The 17,031-nt window shown below is 52.0% G+C and overlaps 2 protein-coding genes across 3 annotated transcripts in view; one reads left to right on the forward strand and one right to left on the reverse strand.

Moving 5' to 3' along the window:
- LOC141175898 (uncharacterized) overlaps window positions 1-12,914 on the reverse strand; it is a 68,119-nt gene extending 55,205 nt beyond the window's left edge. The window contains exon 1 of the mRNA XM_073659889.1: window positions 12,891-12,914. The gene's annotated coding sequence lies outside the window, so the exon portion shown is untranslated. The remainder of the gene's footprint in view (window positions 1-12,890) is intronic.
- LDHD (lactate dehydrogenase D) overlaps window positions 247-17,031 on the forward strand; it is a 179,521-nt gene continuing 162,736 nt past the window's right edge. The window contains exon 1 of one of the 2 annotated variants that reach the window (XM_073659890.1): window positions 247-426. In XM_073659890.1, coding sequence (XP_073515991.1) covers window positions 262-426 — 165 coding nt within the window. In that variant the 5' untranslated portion in view covers window positions 247-261. Of the gene's footprint in view, window positions 427-11,227; window positions 11,385-17,031 lie in introns of those variants that run through there. The other variant, XM_073659891.1, reaches the window with a different exon arrangement.

Below are 17,031 nucleotides of genomic sequence, written 5' to 3' on the forward strand. Positions count from 1 at the left end.
GGACCTCAGGCAAGCAGGCAGGTGGCTGAAGTGCGCTCCCAGGTGAGCGGACAGGCTGGTCCTTAGACTGACAGGAGTTGGAAGGCAGACCGTCGGACCTCAGGCTAGCAGGCAGGTGGCAGGATATCAGGCAGGAATTAGACAGCAGACTGGCAGGAATCTGGCAGGTAACTGGCAACGGGACCTGAGGGCTGAAGCAGAGTAGTGAACAGTGCTATAACATTGCTCGGGCACCTCCATTTTGGAGGAGGTGCCTTTTATATGGGAGGTCCTCCGGCAATTGGCCGGGGACTCCTTAGGACGGCGCGCGCGGTCCCTTTAAGAGAGGGGGAGCGCGCGCGCCCTAAGCACACTGCCGGGGAAGGAGCGCGTGCCGGAAGCAGCGGGGAGAGAAGTGCTGGAGGACGCCGCGCCAGGAGCGGGGAGGTGAGAGGGACGGTGTCTCTGCCTAGAACGGGGCAGAGATACCGATGCTACACGGCTCAGCAGTCAGTATCACACAGGATAGGATTAGATACACGGCTCAGCAGACAGTATCACACAGGAGAGGATTAGATACACAGCTCAGCAGACAGTATCACACAGTAGAGGATTAGATACACGGCTCAGCAGACAGTATCACACAGGAGAGGATTAGATACACGGCTAAGCAGACAGTATCACACAGGATAGGATTAGATACACAGCTCAGCAGACAGTATCACACAGGAGAGGATTAGATAACCGGCTCAGCATACAGTATCACACAGGAGAGGATTAGATACACGGCTCAGCAGACAGTATCACACAGTAGAGGATTAGATACACAGTTCAGCATACAGTATCACACAGGAGAGGATTAGATACACGGCTCAGCAGTCAGTATCACACAGGAGAGGATTAGATACCCGGCTCAGCATACAGTATCACACAGGAGAGGATTAGATACACGGCTCAGCAGACCGTATCACACAGGAGAGGATTAGATACACAGCTCAGCAGACAGTATCACACAGTAGAGGATTAGATACACGGCTCAGCAGACAGTATCACACAGGAGAGGATTAGATACACGGCTAAGCAGACAGTATCACACAGGAGAGGATTAGATACACGGCTCAGCAGACAGTATCACACAGGAGAAGATTAGATACACGGCTAAGCAGACAGTATCACACAGGAGAGGATTAGATAACCGGCTCAGCATACAGTATCACACAGGAGAGGATTAGATACACGGCTCAGCAGACAGTATCACACAGGATAGGATTAGATACACGGCTCAGCAGACAGTATCACACAGGAGAGGATTAGATACACGGCTCAGCAGACAGTATCACACAGGATAGGATTAGATACACAGCTCAGCAGACAGTATCACACAGTAGAGGATTAGATACACGGCTCAGCAGACAGTATCACACAGGAGAGGATTAGATACACGGCTAAGCAGACAGTATCACACAGTAGAGGATTAGATACACGGCTCAGCAGACAGTATCACACAGGAGAGGATTAGATACACGGCTCAGCAGACAGTATCACACAGGAGAGGATTAGATAACCGGCTCAGCATACAGTATCACACAGGAGAGGATTAGATACACGGCTCAGCAGACAGTATCACACAGGATAGGATTAGATACACGGCTCAGCAGACAGTATCACACAGGAGAGGATTAGATACACGGCTCAGCAGACAGTATCACACAGGAGAGGATTAGATACACGGCTCAGCAGACAGTATCACACAGGATAGGATTAGATACACGGCTCAGCAGACAGTATCACACAGGAGAGGATTAGATACACGGATCAGCAGACAGTATCACACAGGAGAGGAATAGATACACGGGTCAGCAGACAGTATCACACAGGAGAGGATTAGATACACGGATCAGCAGACAGTATCACACAGGAGAGGATTAGATACACGGCTCAGCAGTCAGTATCACACAGGAGAGGATTAGATACACAGCTCAGCAGTCAGTATCACACAGGAGAGGATTAGATACCCGGCTCAGCAGACCGTATCACACAGGAGAGGATTAGATACACGGCTCAGCAGACCGTATCACACAGGAGAGGATTAGATACACAGCTCAGCAGACAGTATCACACAGTAGAGGATTAGATACACGGCTCAGCAGACAGTATCACACAGGAGAGGATTAGATACACGGATCAGCAGACAGTATCACACAGGAGAGGAATAGATACACGGGTCAGCAGACAGTATCACACAGGAGAGGATTAGATACACGGCTCAGCAGACAGTATCACACAGGATAGTATTAGATACACGGCTCAGCAGTCAGTATCACACAGGATAGGATTAGATACACGGCTCAGCAGTCAGTATCACACAGGATAGGATTAGATACACGGCTCAGCAGTCAGTATCACACAGGATAGGATTAGATACACGGCTCAGCAGTCAGTATCACACAGGATAGGATTGGATACACGGCTCAGCAGACAGTATCACACAGGAGAGGATTAGATACACGGCTCAGCAGTCAGTATCACACAGGATAGGATTAGATACACGGCTCAGCAGTCAGTATCACACAGGATAGGATTAGATACACGGCTCAGCAGTCAGTATCACACAGGATAGGATTAGATACACAGCTCAGCAGACAGTATCACACAGGAGAGGATTAGATACACGGCTCAGCAGTCAGTATCACACAGGAGAGGATTAGATACACGGCTCAGCAGACAGTATCACACAGGATAGGATTAGATACACGGCTCAGCAGACAGTATCACACAGGATAGGATTAGATACACGGCTCAGCAGACAGTATCACACAGGATAGGATTAGATACACGGCTCAGCAGACAGTATCACACAGGTTAGGATTAGATACACGGCTCAGCAGACAGTATCACACAGGATAGGATTAGATAAGATACACGGCTCAGCAGACAGTATCACACAGGAGAGGATTAGATACACGGCTCAGCAGACAGTATCACACAGGAGAGGATTAGATACACGGCTCAGCAGACAGTATCACACAGGAGAGGATTAGATACACGGCTCAGCAGACAGTATCACACAGGATAGGATTAGATACACGGCTCAGCAGACAGTATCACACAGGATAGGATTAGATACACGGCTCAGTAGTCAGTATCACACAGGAGAGGATTAGATACACGGCTCAGCAGTCAGTATCACACAGGATAGGATTAGATACACAGCTCAGCAGTCAGTATCACACAGGAGAGGATTAGATACACGGCTCAGCAGACAGTATCACACAGGAGAGGATTAGATACATAGCTCAGCAGACAGTATCACACAGGATAGGATTAGATACACGGCTCAGCAGACAGTATAACACAGCACAGGATTAGATACACGGCTCAGCATACAGTATCACACAGGAGAGGATTAGATACACGGCTCAGCAGTCAGTATCACACAGGAGAGGATTAGATACACGGCTCAGCAGACAGTATCACACAGGAGAGGATTAGATACACGGCTCAGCAGACAGTATCACACAGGAGAGGATTAGATACACGGCTCAGCAGACAGTATCACACAGGATAGGATTAGATACACGGCTCAGCAGACAGTATCACACAGCAGAGGATTAGATACACAGCTCAGCAGACAGTATCACACAGGTTAGGATTAGATACACGGCTCAGCAGACAGTATCACACAGGAGATGATTAGATACACGGCTCAGCAGACAGTATCACACAGGAGATGATTAGATACACGGCTCAGCAGTCAGTATCACACAGGATAGGATTAGATACACGGCTCAGCAGTCAGTATCACACAGGAGAGGATTAGATACACGGCTCAGCAGACAGTATCACACAGGAGAGGATTAGATACACGGCTCAGCAGGCAGTATCACACAGGAGAGGATTAGATACACGGCTCAGCAGTCAGTATCACACAGGAGAGGATTAGATACACGGCTCAGCAGACAGTATCACACTGGAAAGAATTAGATACACGGCTCAGCAGTCAGTATCACACAGGAGAGGATTAGATACACAGCTCAGCAGTCAGTATCACACAGGAGAGGATTAGATACACGGCTCAGCAGACAGTATCACACTGGAAAGAATTAGATACACGGCTCAGCAGACAGTATAACACAGGATAGGATTAGATACACGGCTCAGCAGTCAGTATCACACAGGATAGGATTAGATACACGGCTCAGCAGACAGTATCACACAGGAGAGGATTAGATACACGGCTCAGCAGTCAGTATCACACAGGATAGGATTAGATACACGGCTCAGCAGTCAGTATCACACAGGAGAGGATTAGATACACGGCTCAGCAGACGGTATCACACAGGAGAGGATTAGATACACGGATTAGCAGACGGTATCACACAGGAGAGGATTAGATACACGGCTCAGCATACAGTATCACACAGGAGAGGATTAGATACACGGCTCAGCAGACGGTATCACACAGGAGAGGATTAGATACACGGATTAGCAGACGGTATCACACAGGAGAGGATTAGATACACGGCTCAGCATACAGTATCACACAGGAGAGGATTAGATACACGGCTCAGCATACAGTATCACACAGGAGAGGATTAGATACACAGCTCAGCAGTCAGTATCACACAGGAGAGGATTAGATACACGGCTCCGCATACAGTATCACACAGGAGAGGATTAGATACACGGCTCAGCAGACGGTATCACACAGGAGAGGATTAGATACACGGCTCAGCAGACAGTATCACTCAGGAGAGGATTAGATACACGGCTCAGCAGACAGTATCACTCAGGAGAGGATTAGATACACGGCTCAGCAGACAGTATCACTCAGGAGAGGATTAGATACACGGCTCAGCAGACAGTATCACACAGGAGAGGATTAGATACACGGCTCAGCAGTCAGTATCACACAGGAGAGGATTAGATACACAGCTCAGCAGACAGTATCACACAGGAGAGGATTAGATACACAGCTCAGCAGTCAGTATCACACAGGAGAGGATTAGATACACGGCTCAGCATACAGTATCACACAGGAGAGGATTAGATACACGGCTCAGCAGTCAGTATCACACAGGATAGGATTAGATACACGGCTCAGCAGTCAGTATCACACAGGAGAGGATTAGATACACGGCTCAGCAGACAGTATCACACAGGATAGGATTAGATACACAGCTCAGCAGACAGTATCACACAGGAAAGGATTAGATACACAGCTCAGCAGACAGTATCACAGGAGAGGATTAGATACACGGCTCAGCAGACAGTATCACACTGGAAAGAATTAGATACACAGCTCAGCAGACAGTATCACACAGGAGAGGATTAGATACTACATGGCTCAGCAGACAGTATCACACAGGATAGGATTAGATACACGGCTCAGCAGTCAGTATTACACAGGAGAAAATTAGATACACGTCTCAGCAGACAGTATCACACAGGAGAGGATTAGATACACAGCTCAGCAGACAGTATCACACAGGATAGGATTAGATACACGGCTCAGCAGTCAGTATCACACAGGATAGGATTAGATACACAGCTCAGCAGACAGTATCACACAGGTTAGGATTAGATACACGGCTCAGCAGACAGTATCACACAGGAGAGGATTAGATACACGGCTCAGCAGACAGTATCACACGAGAGGATTAGATACACGGCTCAGCAGACAGTATCACACAGGAGAGGATTAGATACACGGCTCAGCAGTCAGTATCACACAGGAGAGGATTAGATACACAGCTCAGCAGACAGTATCACACAGGAGAGGATTAGATACACAGCTCAGCAGACAGTATCACACAGGAGAGGATTAGATACACGGCTCAGCAGACAGTATCACACAGGAGAGGATTAGATACACGGCTCAGCAGACAGTATCACACAGGATAGGATTAGATACACGGCTCAGCAGACAGTATCACACAGGATAGGATTAGATACACAGCTCAGCAGACAGTATCACACAGGAAAGGATTAGATACACAGCTCAGCAGACAGTATCACAGGAGAGGATTAGATACACGGATCAGCAGACAGTATCACACTGGAAAGAATTAGATACACGGCAAGTGACCGGGGCAGTCTCTGGGTAAAGGATTGGTACGACCTGTGGCGGCAGATGATAGACATGAGCTCCCAGGTGAGCAGGCGAGAGTCTCTGGATAAACGGGTGGTCACAGCATGTGATGGCGGAGCCTCCAGGTAGGCTAGCAGGCAGGCAGCAGGTGAGCGCTCCCAGGTGAGCAGGCAAGCTGGTCCATAGACAGACTGACAGAAGTTGGAAGGCAGACCGTCGGACCTCAGGCTAGCAGGCAGGTGGCAGGATATCAGGCAGGAATTAGACAGCAAGCTGGCAGGTAACTGGCAGGTAACTGGCAACGGGACCTGAGGGCTGAAGCAGAGTAGTGAACAGTGCTACAACATTGCTCGGGCACCTCCATTTTGGAGGAGGTGCCTTTTATATGGGAGGTCCTCCGGCAATTGGCCGGGGACTCCTTAGGACGGCGCGTGTGGTCCCTTTAAGAGAGAGGGAGCGCGCGCGCCCTAAGCACACTGCCGGGGAAGGAGCGCGTGCTGGAAGCAGCGGGGAGAGAAGCGCTGGAGGACGCCGCGCCAGGAGCGGGGAGGTGAGAGGGACGGTGTCTCTGCCTAGAACGGGGCAGAGATGCCGATGCTACACGGCTCAGCAGTCAGTATCACACAGGATAGGATTAGATACACAGCTCAGCAGTCAGTATCACACAGGATAGGATTAGATACACGGCTCAGCAGACGTATCACACAGGAGAGGATTAGATACACGGCTCAGCAGACAGTATCACACAGGAGAGGATTAGATACACGGCTCAGCAGACAGTATCACACAGGATAGGATTAGATACACAGCTCAGCAGACAGTATCACACAGGAGAGGATTAGATACACAGCTCAGCAGACAGTATCACACAGGAGAGGATTAGATACACAGCTCAGCAGACAGTATCACACAGAGAGGATTAGATACACGGCTCAGCAGACAGTATCACACAGGATAGGATTAGATACACAGCTCAGCAGACAGTATCACACAGGATAGGATTAGATACACGGCTCAGCAGGCAGTATCACACAGGATAGGATTAGATACACAGCTCAGCAGACAGTATCACACAGGATAGGATTAGATACACGGCTCAGCAGGCAGTATCACACAGGAGAGGATTAGATACACGGCTCAGCAGTCAGTATCACACAGGATAGGATTAGATACACAGCTCAGCAGTCAGTATCACACAGGAGAGGATTAGATACACGGCTCAGCAGACGTATCACACAGGAGAGGATTAGATACACGGCTCAGCAGACAGTATCACACAGGAGAGGATTAGATACACGGCTCAGCAGTCAGTATCACACAGGATAGGATTAGATACACAGCTCAGCAGTCAGTATCACACAGGAGAGGATTAGATACACGGCTCAGCATACAGTATCACACAGGATAGGATTAGATACACAGCTCAGCAGACAGTATCACACAGGAGAGGATTAGATACACAGCTCAGCAGACAGTATCACACAGGAGAGGATTAGATACACAGCTCAGCAGACAGTATCACACAGAGAGGATTAGATACACGGCTCAGCAGACAGTATCACACAGGATAGGATTAGATACACAGCTCAGCAGACAGTATCACACAGGATAGGATTAGATACACGGCTCAGCAGGCAGTATCACACAGGAGAGGATTAGATACACGGCTCAGCATACAGTATCACACAGGAGAGTATTAGATACACAGCTTAGCAGACAGTATCACACAGGAGAGGATTAGATACACAGCTCAGCATACAGCATCACACAGGAGAGGATTAGATACACGGCTCAGCAGACAGCATCACACAGGAGAGGATTAGATACACGGCTCAGCAGACAGTATCACACAGGATAGGATTAGATACACGGCTCAGCATACAGTATCACACAGGAGAGGATTAGATACACGGCTCAGTAGACAGTATCACACAGGAGAGGATTAGATACACGGCTCAGCAGACAGTATCACACAGGAGAGGATTAGATACACGGCTCAGCAGACAGCATCACACAGGAGAGGATTAGATACACGGCTCAGCAGACAGTATCACACAGGATAGTATTAGATACACGGCTCAGCAGACAGTATCACACAGGATAGGATTAGATACACGGCTCAGCAGACAGTATCACACAGGATAGGATTAGATACACGGCTCAGCAGACAGTATCACACAGGATAGTATTAGATACACAGCTCAGCAGACAGTATCACACAGGATAGTATTAGATACACGGCTCAGCAGACAGCATCACACAGGAGAGGATTAGATACACGGCTCAGCAGACAGTATCACACAGGATAGTATTAGATACACAGCTCAGCATACAGTATCACACAGGAGAGGATTAGATACACGGCACAGCAGACAGTATCACACAGGAGAGGATTAGATACACGGCACAGCAGACAGTATCACACAGGAGAGGATTAGATACACAGCTCAGCAGACAGTATCACACAGGATAGGATTAGATACACAGCTCAGCAGACAGTATCACACAGGAGAGGATTAGATACACAGCTCAGCAGACAGTATCACACAGGAGAGGATTAGATACATGGCTCAGCAGACAGTATCACACAGGAGAGGATTAGATACATGGCTCAGCAGTCAGTATCACACAGGAGAGGATTAGATACACAGCTCAGCATACAGTATCACACAGGAGAGGATTAGATACACGGCACAGCAGACAGTATCACACAGGAGAGGATTAGATACACGGCACAGCAGACAGTATCACACAGGAGAGGATTAGATACACGGCTCAGCAGACAGTATCACACAGGAGAGGATTAGATACACGGCTCAGCAGACAGTATCACACAGGAGAGGATTAGATACATGGCTCAGCAGACAGTATCACACAGGAGAGGATTAGATACATGGCTCAGCAGTCAGTATCACACAGGAGAGGATTAGATACACAGCTCAGCATACAGTATCACACAGGAGAGGATTAGATACACGGCTCAGCAGACAGTATCACACAGGAGAGGATTAGATACACGGCACAGCAGACAGTATCACACAGGAGAGGATTAGATACACAGCTCAGCAGACAGTATCACACAGGATAGGATTAGATACACAGCTCAGCAGACAGTATCACACAGGAGAGGATTAGATACACAGCTCAGCAGACAGTATCACACAGGATAGGATTAGATACACAGCTCAGCAGACAGTATCCCACAGGAGAGGATTAGATACACAGCTCAGCAGACAGTATCCCACAGGAGAGGATTAGATACACAGCTCAGCAGACAGTATCCCACAGGAGAGGATTAGATACACAGCTCAGCAGACAGTATCACACAGGATAGGATTAGATACACAGCTCAGCAGACAGTATCACACAGGAGAGGATTAGATACACAGCTCAGCAGACAGTATCCCACAGGAGAGGATTAGATACACAGCTCAGCAGACAGTATCCCACAGGAGAGGATTAGATACACAGCTCAGCAGACAGTATCACACAGGAGAGGATTAGATACACAGCTCAGCAGACAGTATCACACAGGAGAGGATTAGATACACAGCTCAGCAGACAGTATCACACAGGAGAGGATTAGATACACAGCTCAGCAGACAGTATCACACAGGAGAGGATTAGATACACAGCTCAGCAGACAGTATCACACAGGAGAGGATTAGATACACGGCTCAGCATACAGTATCACACAGGAGAGGATTAGATACACGGCTCAGCAGACAGTATCACACAGGAGAGGATTAGATACACGGCTCAGCAGACAGTATCACACAGGATAGGATTAGATACACGGCTCAGCAGACAGTATCACACAGGAGAGGATTAGATACACAGCTCAGCAGACAGTATCACACAGGATAGGATTAGATACACGGCTCAGCAGACAGTATCACACAGGATAGGATTAGATACACAGCTCAGCAGACAGTATCACACAGGAGAGGATTAGATACACGGCTCAGCATACAGTATCACACAGGAGAGGATTAGATACACGGCTCAGCAGACAGTATCACACAGGATAGGATTAGATACACGGCTCAGCAGACAGTATCACACAGGAGAGGATTAGATACACAGCTCAGCAGACAGTATCACACAGGATAGGATTAGATACACGGCTCAGCAGACAGTATCACACAGGATAGGATTAGATACACGGCTCAGCAGTCAGTATCACACAGGAGAGGATTAGATACACGGCTCAGCAGACAGTATCACACAGGAGAGGATTAGATACACGGCTCAGCAGTCAGTATCACACAGGAGAGGATTAGATACACGGATCAGCAGACAGTATCACACAGGAGAGGATTAGATACACGGCTCAGCAGACAGTATCACACAGGAGAGGATTAGATACACGGCTCAGCAGACAGTATCACACAGGATAGGATTAGATACACGGCTCAGCAGACAGTATCACACAGGAGAGGATTAGATACACAGCTCAGCAGACAGTATCACACAGGATAGGATTAGATACACGGCTCAGCAGACAGTATCACACAGGATAGGATTAGATACACAGCTCAGCAGACAGTATCACACAGGAGAGGATTAGATACACGGCTCAGCATACAGTATCACACAGGAGAGGATTAGATACACGGCTCAGCAGACAGTATCACACAGGATAGGATTAGATACACGGCTCAGCAGACAGTATCACACAGGAGAGGATTAGATACACAGCTCAGCAGACAGTATCACACAGGATAGGATTAGATACACGGCTCAGCAGACAGTATCACACAGGATAGGATTAGATACACGGCTCAGCAGTCAGTATCACACAGGAGAGGATTAGATACACGGCTCAGCAGACAGTATCACACAGGAGAGGATTAGATACACGGCTCAGCAGTCAGTATCACACAGGAGAGGATTAGATACACGGATCAGCAGACAGTATCACACAGGACAGGATTAGATACACGGATCAGCAGACAGTATCACACAGGAGAGGATTAGATACACGGATCAGCAGACATTACTGTGTCTTGTATGAAATGGTTTTGATACTTGCAGCAGATTAGTTTCTGCTGAGTTGTATAACCTTCTTTCATAGGATTAGATACACATTGGATACACAGGTTGGGTACAGCCAGTAACATGACTTTTCTGGTGATATAACTGCAGCCTTCAGGACAGGGTCCTGTAGCTTTAAGTGGGTGTTGTGGGTGTCAGGTGTCCTCAGCGGCTCCGCCTGGTAATGTCCTCCCTGGTCAGAGGCTCCATGGCTGCTCTGCTGTCAGTGAGGCTGAGGACTGGCCGCCTCTGCCGCTCATACGGAGTGACAGCCCAGGTACGGTGACCACACCGGGGTGACAGCGCAGGTACGGTGACCCCACCGGGGTGACAGCGCAGGTACAGTGACCCCACCGGGGTGAGAGCGCAGGTACGGTGACCCCACCGGGGTGAGAGCGCAGGTACGGTGACCCCACCGGGGTGAGAGCGCAGGTACGGTGACCCCACCGGGGTGAGAGCGCAGGTACGGCGACCCCATCTGGGTGAGAGCGCAGGTACGGTGACCCCACCGGGGTGAGAGCGCAGGTACTTTGACCCCACCGGGGCGACAGCGCAGGTACGGTGACCCCACCCGGGCGACAGCGCAGGTACGGTGACCCCACCGGGGCGACAGCGCAGGTACGGTGACCCCACCGGGGTGAGAGCGCAGGTACGGTGACCCCACCGGGGCGACAGCGCAGGTACGGTGACCTCACCGGGGTGAGAGCGCAGGTACCGTGACCCCACCGGGGTGAGAGCGCAGGTACCGTGACCCCACCGGGGTGAGAGCGCAGGTACCGTGACCCCACCGGGGTGACAGCGCTTGTACGGTGACCCCACCAGGGTGACAGTCGGCGTCATGTGTCCACCCACACCTCATGTCACTGTGGACCCCAATATTTATAGAACTGGGGGCTTGTACTTCGTCATTCTGCACTGATAGATATGGTATTGGCTGCGCTAACAATGGCGGACCCTGCACTACATTCGCCCTGCGCTAACAATGGTGGGCGCTGCACTACACTCGCCCTGCGCTAACAATGGTGGATGCTGCACTACACCCGCCCTGCGCTAACAATGGTGGACGCTGCACTACACCCGCCCTGCGCTAACAATGGTGGACGCTGCACTACACCCGCCCTGCGCTAACCATGGTGAACGCTGCACTACACCCGCCCTGCGCTAACAATGGTGGACGCTGCACTACACCCGCCCTGCACTAACAATGGTGGACGCTGCACTACACCCGCCCTGCGCTAACCATGGTGAACGCTGCACTACACCCGCCCTGCGCTAACAATGGTGGACGCTGCACTACACCCGCCCTGCGGTAATAATGGTGGACGCTGCACTACACCCGCCCTGCGCTAACAATGGTGGACGCTGCACTACACCCGCCCTGCGCTAACAATGGTGGACCCTGCACTATGACGCGCCCCCTGGGACATATTCCTTTTTGAGGGGAATACCCGGCACCGGATCAGATGGGGGGTTGTAGTCTCCGAGCGGCTGTGACCCGGCCCCGTGCCCAGGGCGTCAAGCTCAGTGTTATGTGGCAGTCCTACAGATGTTATTAAGAGTTCTTTTGTGTCGACTACGCCACCCGTTGTGATGCGGTCACTGTGGCCGCCGCTGCAGCAGGGTCCGCTGAGGCTGATGGTGGGTGCGCAGCTTGGTGGGATAACCCCCAACGGGAGGGGTATAGCCTCAGGGAGGACAGGTGCAGAGGATGGGGGTTGTGGTGGTGCAGTGCAGACGGCAATGAAGACAGAGTCGGGTTGTGCAGTTAAGGGTGTTTACTTACTGCAGATGTTGTACTGGTCACTCCAGCTGCTAGTGACCACCCGAGCCGTGCCGCGTCCACCAGGTCCTGGATCCAGCCAACCCCCAAACAAGTCCGGAGCGTGGCCCTGAGCTCTCCTTCTGTCCCGTTCTCTGGCCGTCCCCACCAGTGATCCACCTAGGTCCAGCTCCCTCGGGCCTTCTGTTGGGACACCCTTGGCCTTGGGTTCCCTGACCCTTCATGTGGTGTGCCTTCGGGGTGGATGTGATGGGTGGCCGTGGCAGATGCTGCCCACGGCCTCCGGTCTCTGGCTAGGGTGTGTTTTCTGCCCCCACCAGCTTGGGTTCCGGTACCCTGTGCCGACTCCTCACCCGGTGCTTTAATTTGGGTTCTTGGGTCCTCTCTGTTCTCCCCTCTGGGTACTCCTTCTCTGCTCCTCTCTCACTCAGGGTCTCTCTTCTCCCTTGCTGCAGGCTGACTTCCTCTCTGCTTGCTGTCTGCTCCTCTGCAGCTGTCTTGCTGTCTCCAACTGACTTGTTCTCTGCATCTGACCCTGATCTTAGTTGGTGCCCACCTTATATACACCCTCTATGTGTGAGCTCAGGTGACCAGCACCCAATGAGCTCCTATCTTTACCCAGGCTGCTCCCCCTATCTGCCCCTACACTACTTGGGATGTACCACCCCCCTCCCACTCCAGCCAGGAACAGACTCGGTCGTACCTGCACATTTCTAAGTGGGAGTACCGTTGGTCTGTTCCTCGGAAATGGGATGTATGTAGTGCATGCAGCCTACCGAGCTCAGATCCACACTCCATCCTTACCCGGGAGTGGAATATCACACCTCTGGGTTGAGGTGCAATACCCCTGTAGCAGCCGAATCCTCAGGGTGCTACACACTACACTCGCCTTGCGCTAACAATGGTGGACGCTGCACTACACCCGCCCTGCGGTAATAATGGTGGACGCTGCACTACACCCGCCCTGCTCTAGCTATGGTGAACGCTGCACTACACCCGCCCTGCGCTAACCATAGTGAACACTGCACTACACCCGCCCTGCGCTAACAATGGTGGACCCTGCACTACACCCGCCCTGCGCTAACAATGGTGGAATATGCACTACACCCGCCCTCCTCCAACCATGGTGAACGCTGCACTACACCCGCCCTGCGCTAACAATGGTGGACGCTGCACTACACCCGCCCTGCGCTAACAATGGTGGACCCTGCACTACACCCGCCCTGCTCTAACCATGGTGAACGCTGCACTACACCCGCCCTGCGCTAACCATAGTGAACACTGCACTACACCCGCCCTGCGCTAACAATGGTGGACCCTGCACTACACCTGCCCATGCGCTAACAATGGTGGAATATGCACTACACCCGCCCTCCTCCAACCATGGTGAACGCTGCACTACACCCGCCCTGCGCTAACAATGGTGGACGCTGCACTACACCCGCCCTGCGCTAACAATGGTGGACGCTGCACTACACCCGCCCTGCGGTAACAATGGTGGACGCTGCACTACACCCGCCCTGCGCTAACAATGGTGGACGCTGCACTACACCCGCCCTGCGCTAACAATGGTGGACGCTGCACTATACCCGCCCTGCGCTAACAATGGTGGACGCTGCACTACACCCACCCTGCGCTAACAATGGTGGACGCTGCACTACACCCGCCCTGCGCTAACCATGGTGAACGCTGCACTACACCCGTCCTGCACTAACCATGGTGAACGCTGCACTACACCCGTCCTGCACTAACCATGGTGAACGCTGCACTACACCCGCCCTGCGCTAACCATGGTGAACGCTGCACTACACCCGCCCTGCTCTAACTATGGTGAACGATGCACTACACCCGCCCTGGGCTAACAATGGAGGACGCTGCACTACACCCGCCCTGCGCTAACAATGGTGGAATATGCACTACACCCGCCCTGCTCTAACCATGGTGAACGCTGCATTACACCCGCCCTGCTCTAACCATGGTGAACGCTGCACTACACCCGCCCTGCGCTAACAATGGTGGACGCTGCACTACACCCGCCCTGCGCTAACAATGGTGGAATATGCACTACACCCGCCCTGCTCTAACCATGGTGGACCCTGCACTACACCCGCCCTGCGCTACCAATGGTGGACGCTGCACTACACCCGCCCTGCACTACCAATGGTGGACGCTGCACTACACCCGCCCTGCGCTACCAATGGTGGACGCTGCACTACACCCGCCCTGCGCTAACAATGGTAGATGCTGCACTACACCCGCCTTGTACGAGCTTATGGGGTCAGCCATTCTTCTCCCAGGACTCTGTAAGAATGTTTAGGATTAGCAGAGAGAGACTTAACAATGAAGCATGCTAAGATAGTCATGCGACATCCATTGGTCAGAACCAGGATGGACGACAAAGGAGTCTGGAGGGGCACAGTAGGTCTGTAGGGTGCTATTGACTCAGTCATCCTGGATGGAGAACTCTGGAGGAGATGGAGGGGCGCAGGCGTCCTTTGAGGTGCTATGGCCCTAGGCACCCTGAATGGAGGAGATGGAGGGGTGCAGGAGGTCTGTGAGGTGTTATGGAACCAGTCATCCTGGACAGAGGAGCCTGGAGGAGATGGAGGGGCGCAGGAGGTCTGTGAGGTGTTATGGACCCAGTCATCCTGGACAGAGGAGCCTGGAGGAGATGGAGGGGCGCAGGAGGTCTGTGAGGTGTTATGGACCCAGTCATCCTGGACAGAGGAGCCTGGAGGAGATGGAGGGGCGCAGGAGGTCTGTGAGGTGTTATGGGCACAGTCATCTTGGATAGAGGAGTCTGTAGGAGATGGAGGGTCGCAGGAGGTCTGTGAGGAGTTATGGGCCCAGTAATCCTGGACAGAGGAGCCTGGAGTAGATGGAGGGGCGCAGGAGGTCTGTGAGGTGTTATGGACCCAGTCATCCTGGACAGAGGAGCCTGGAGGAGATGGAGGGGCGCAGAAGGTCTGTGAGGTGTTATGGGCACAGTCATCTTGGATAGAGGAGTCTGGAGGAGATGGAGGGCGCAGGAGGTCTGTGAGGTGTTATGGTCCCAATAATCCAGGATAGCGGAGCCTGGAGGAGATGGAGGGGCGCAGGAGGTCTATGAGGTGTCATGAGCCCAGTCATCCTGGACAGAGGAGCCCGGAGGAGATGGAGGGGCGCAGGAGGTCTGTGAGGTGTTATGGTCCCAATAATCCTGGATAGAGGAGATGGAGGGCGCAGGAGGTCTGTGAGGTGTTTTGGGCCCAGTCATCCTGGACAGAGGAGCCTGGGAGGAGATGGAGGGGCGCAGGAGGTCTGTGGGGTGTTATGGGCCCAGTCATACTGGACAGAGGAGCCTGGAGGAGATGGAGGCGCGCAGGAGGTCTGTGAGATGTTATGGGCCTAGTCATCCTGGATAGAGGAGCCTGGAGAATATGGAGGGGCGCAGGAGGTCTGTGAGGAGCTATGGGCCGAGTCATCCTGGACAGTGGAACCTGGAGATGATTAAGGTTCTCAGGAGGTCTGTGGGATGTCATCAGCCCAGTCATCCTGGACAGAGGAGCCTGGAGGAAATGGAGGGGTGCAGGAGGTCTCTGAGGTGCTATGGACCCAGTAATCCTGGACAGTGGAGCCTGGAGGAGATGGAGGGCGCAGGAGGTCTGTGAGGTGTTATGGGCCCAGTCATCCTGGACAGTAGAGCCTGGAGATGATGGAGGTTTGCAGGAGGTCTGTGAGGTGTTATGGGCCCAATAATCCTGGATAGAGGAGCCTGGAGGAGATGGAGGAGTACAGGAGGTCTGTGAGGTGTTATGGGCCCAGTCATCCTGTACAGTGGAGCCTGGAGGAGATGGAGGGGCGCAGGAGGTCTGTGAGGTGTTATGGGCCCAGTAATCCTGGATAGAGGAGCCTGGAGGAGATGGAGGAGTACAGGAGGTCTGTGAGGTGTTATGGGCCCAGTCATCCTGTACAGTGGAGCCTGGAGGAGATGGATGGGCGCTGGAGGTCTGTGAGGTGTTATGGGCCCAGTCATCCTGGATAGAGGAGCCTGGAGGAGATGGAGGGGCGCAGGAGGTCTGTGAGGAGTTATGGGCCCAGTAATCCTGGACAGAGGAGCCTGGAGGAGATGGAGGGGCGCAGGAGGTCTGTGAGGTGTTATGGG

Source organism: Phyllobates terribilis, unplaced genomic scaffold, assembly GCF_046119375.1.
Source record: "Phyllobates terribilis strain yellow unplaced genomic scaffold, ASM4611937v1 Scaffold_14__1_contigs__length_39327217, whole genome shotgun sequence".
Taxonomy (NCBI): Eukaryota; Metazoa; Chordata; class Amphibia; order Anura; family Dendrobatidae; genus Phyllobates; species Phyllobates terribilis.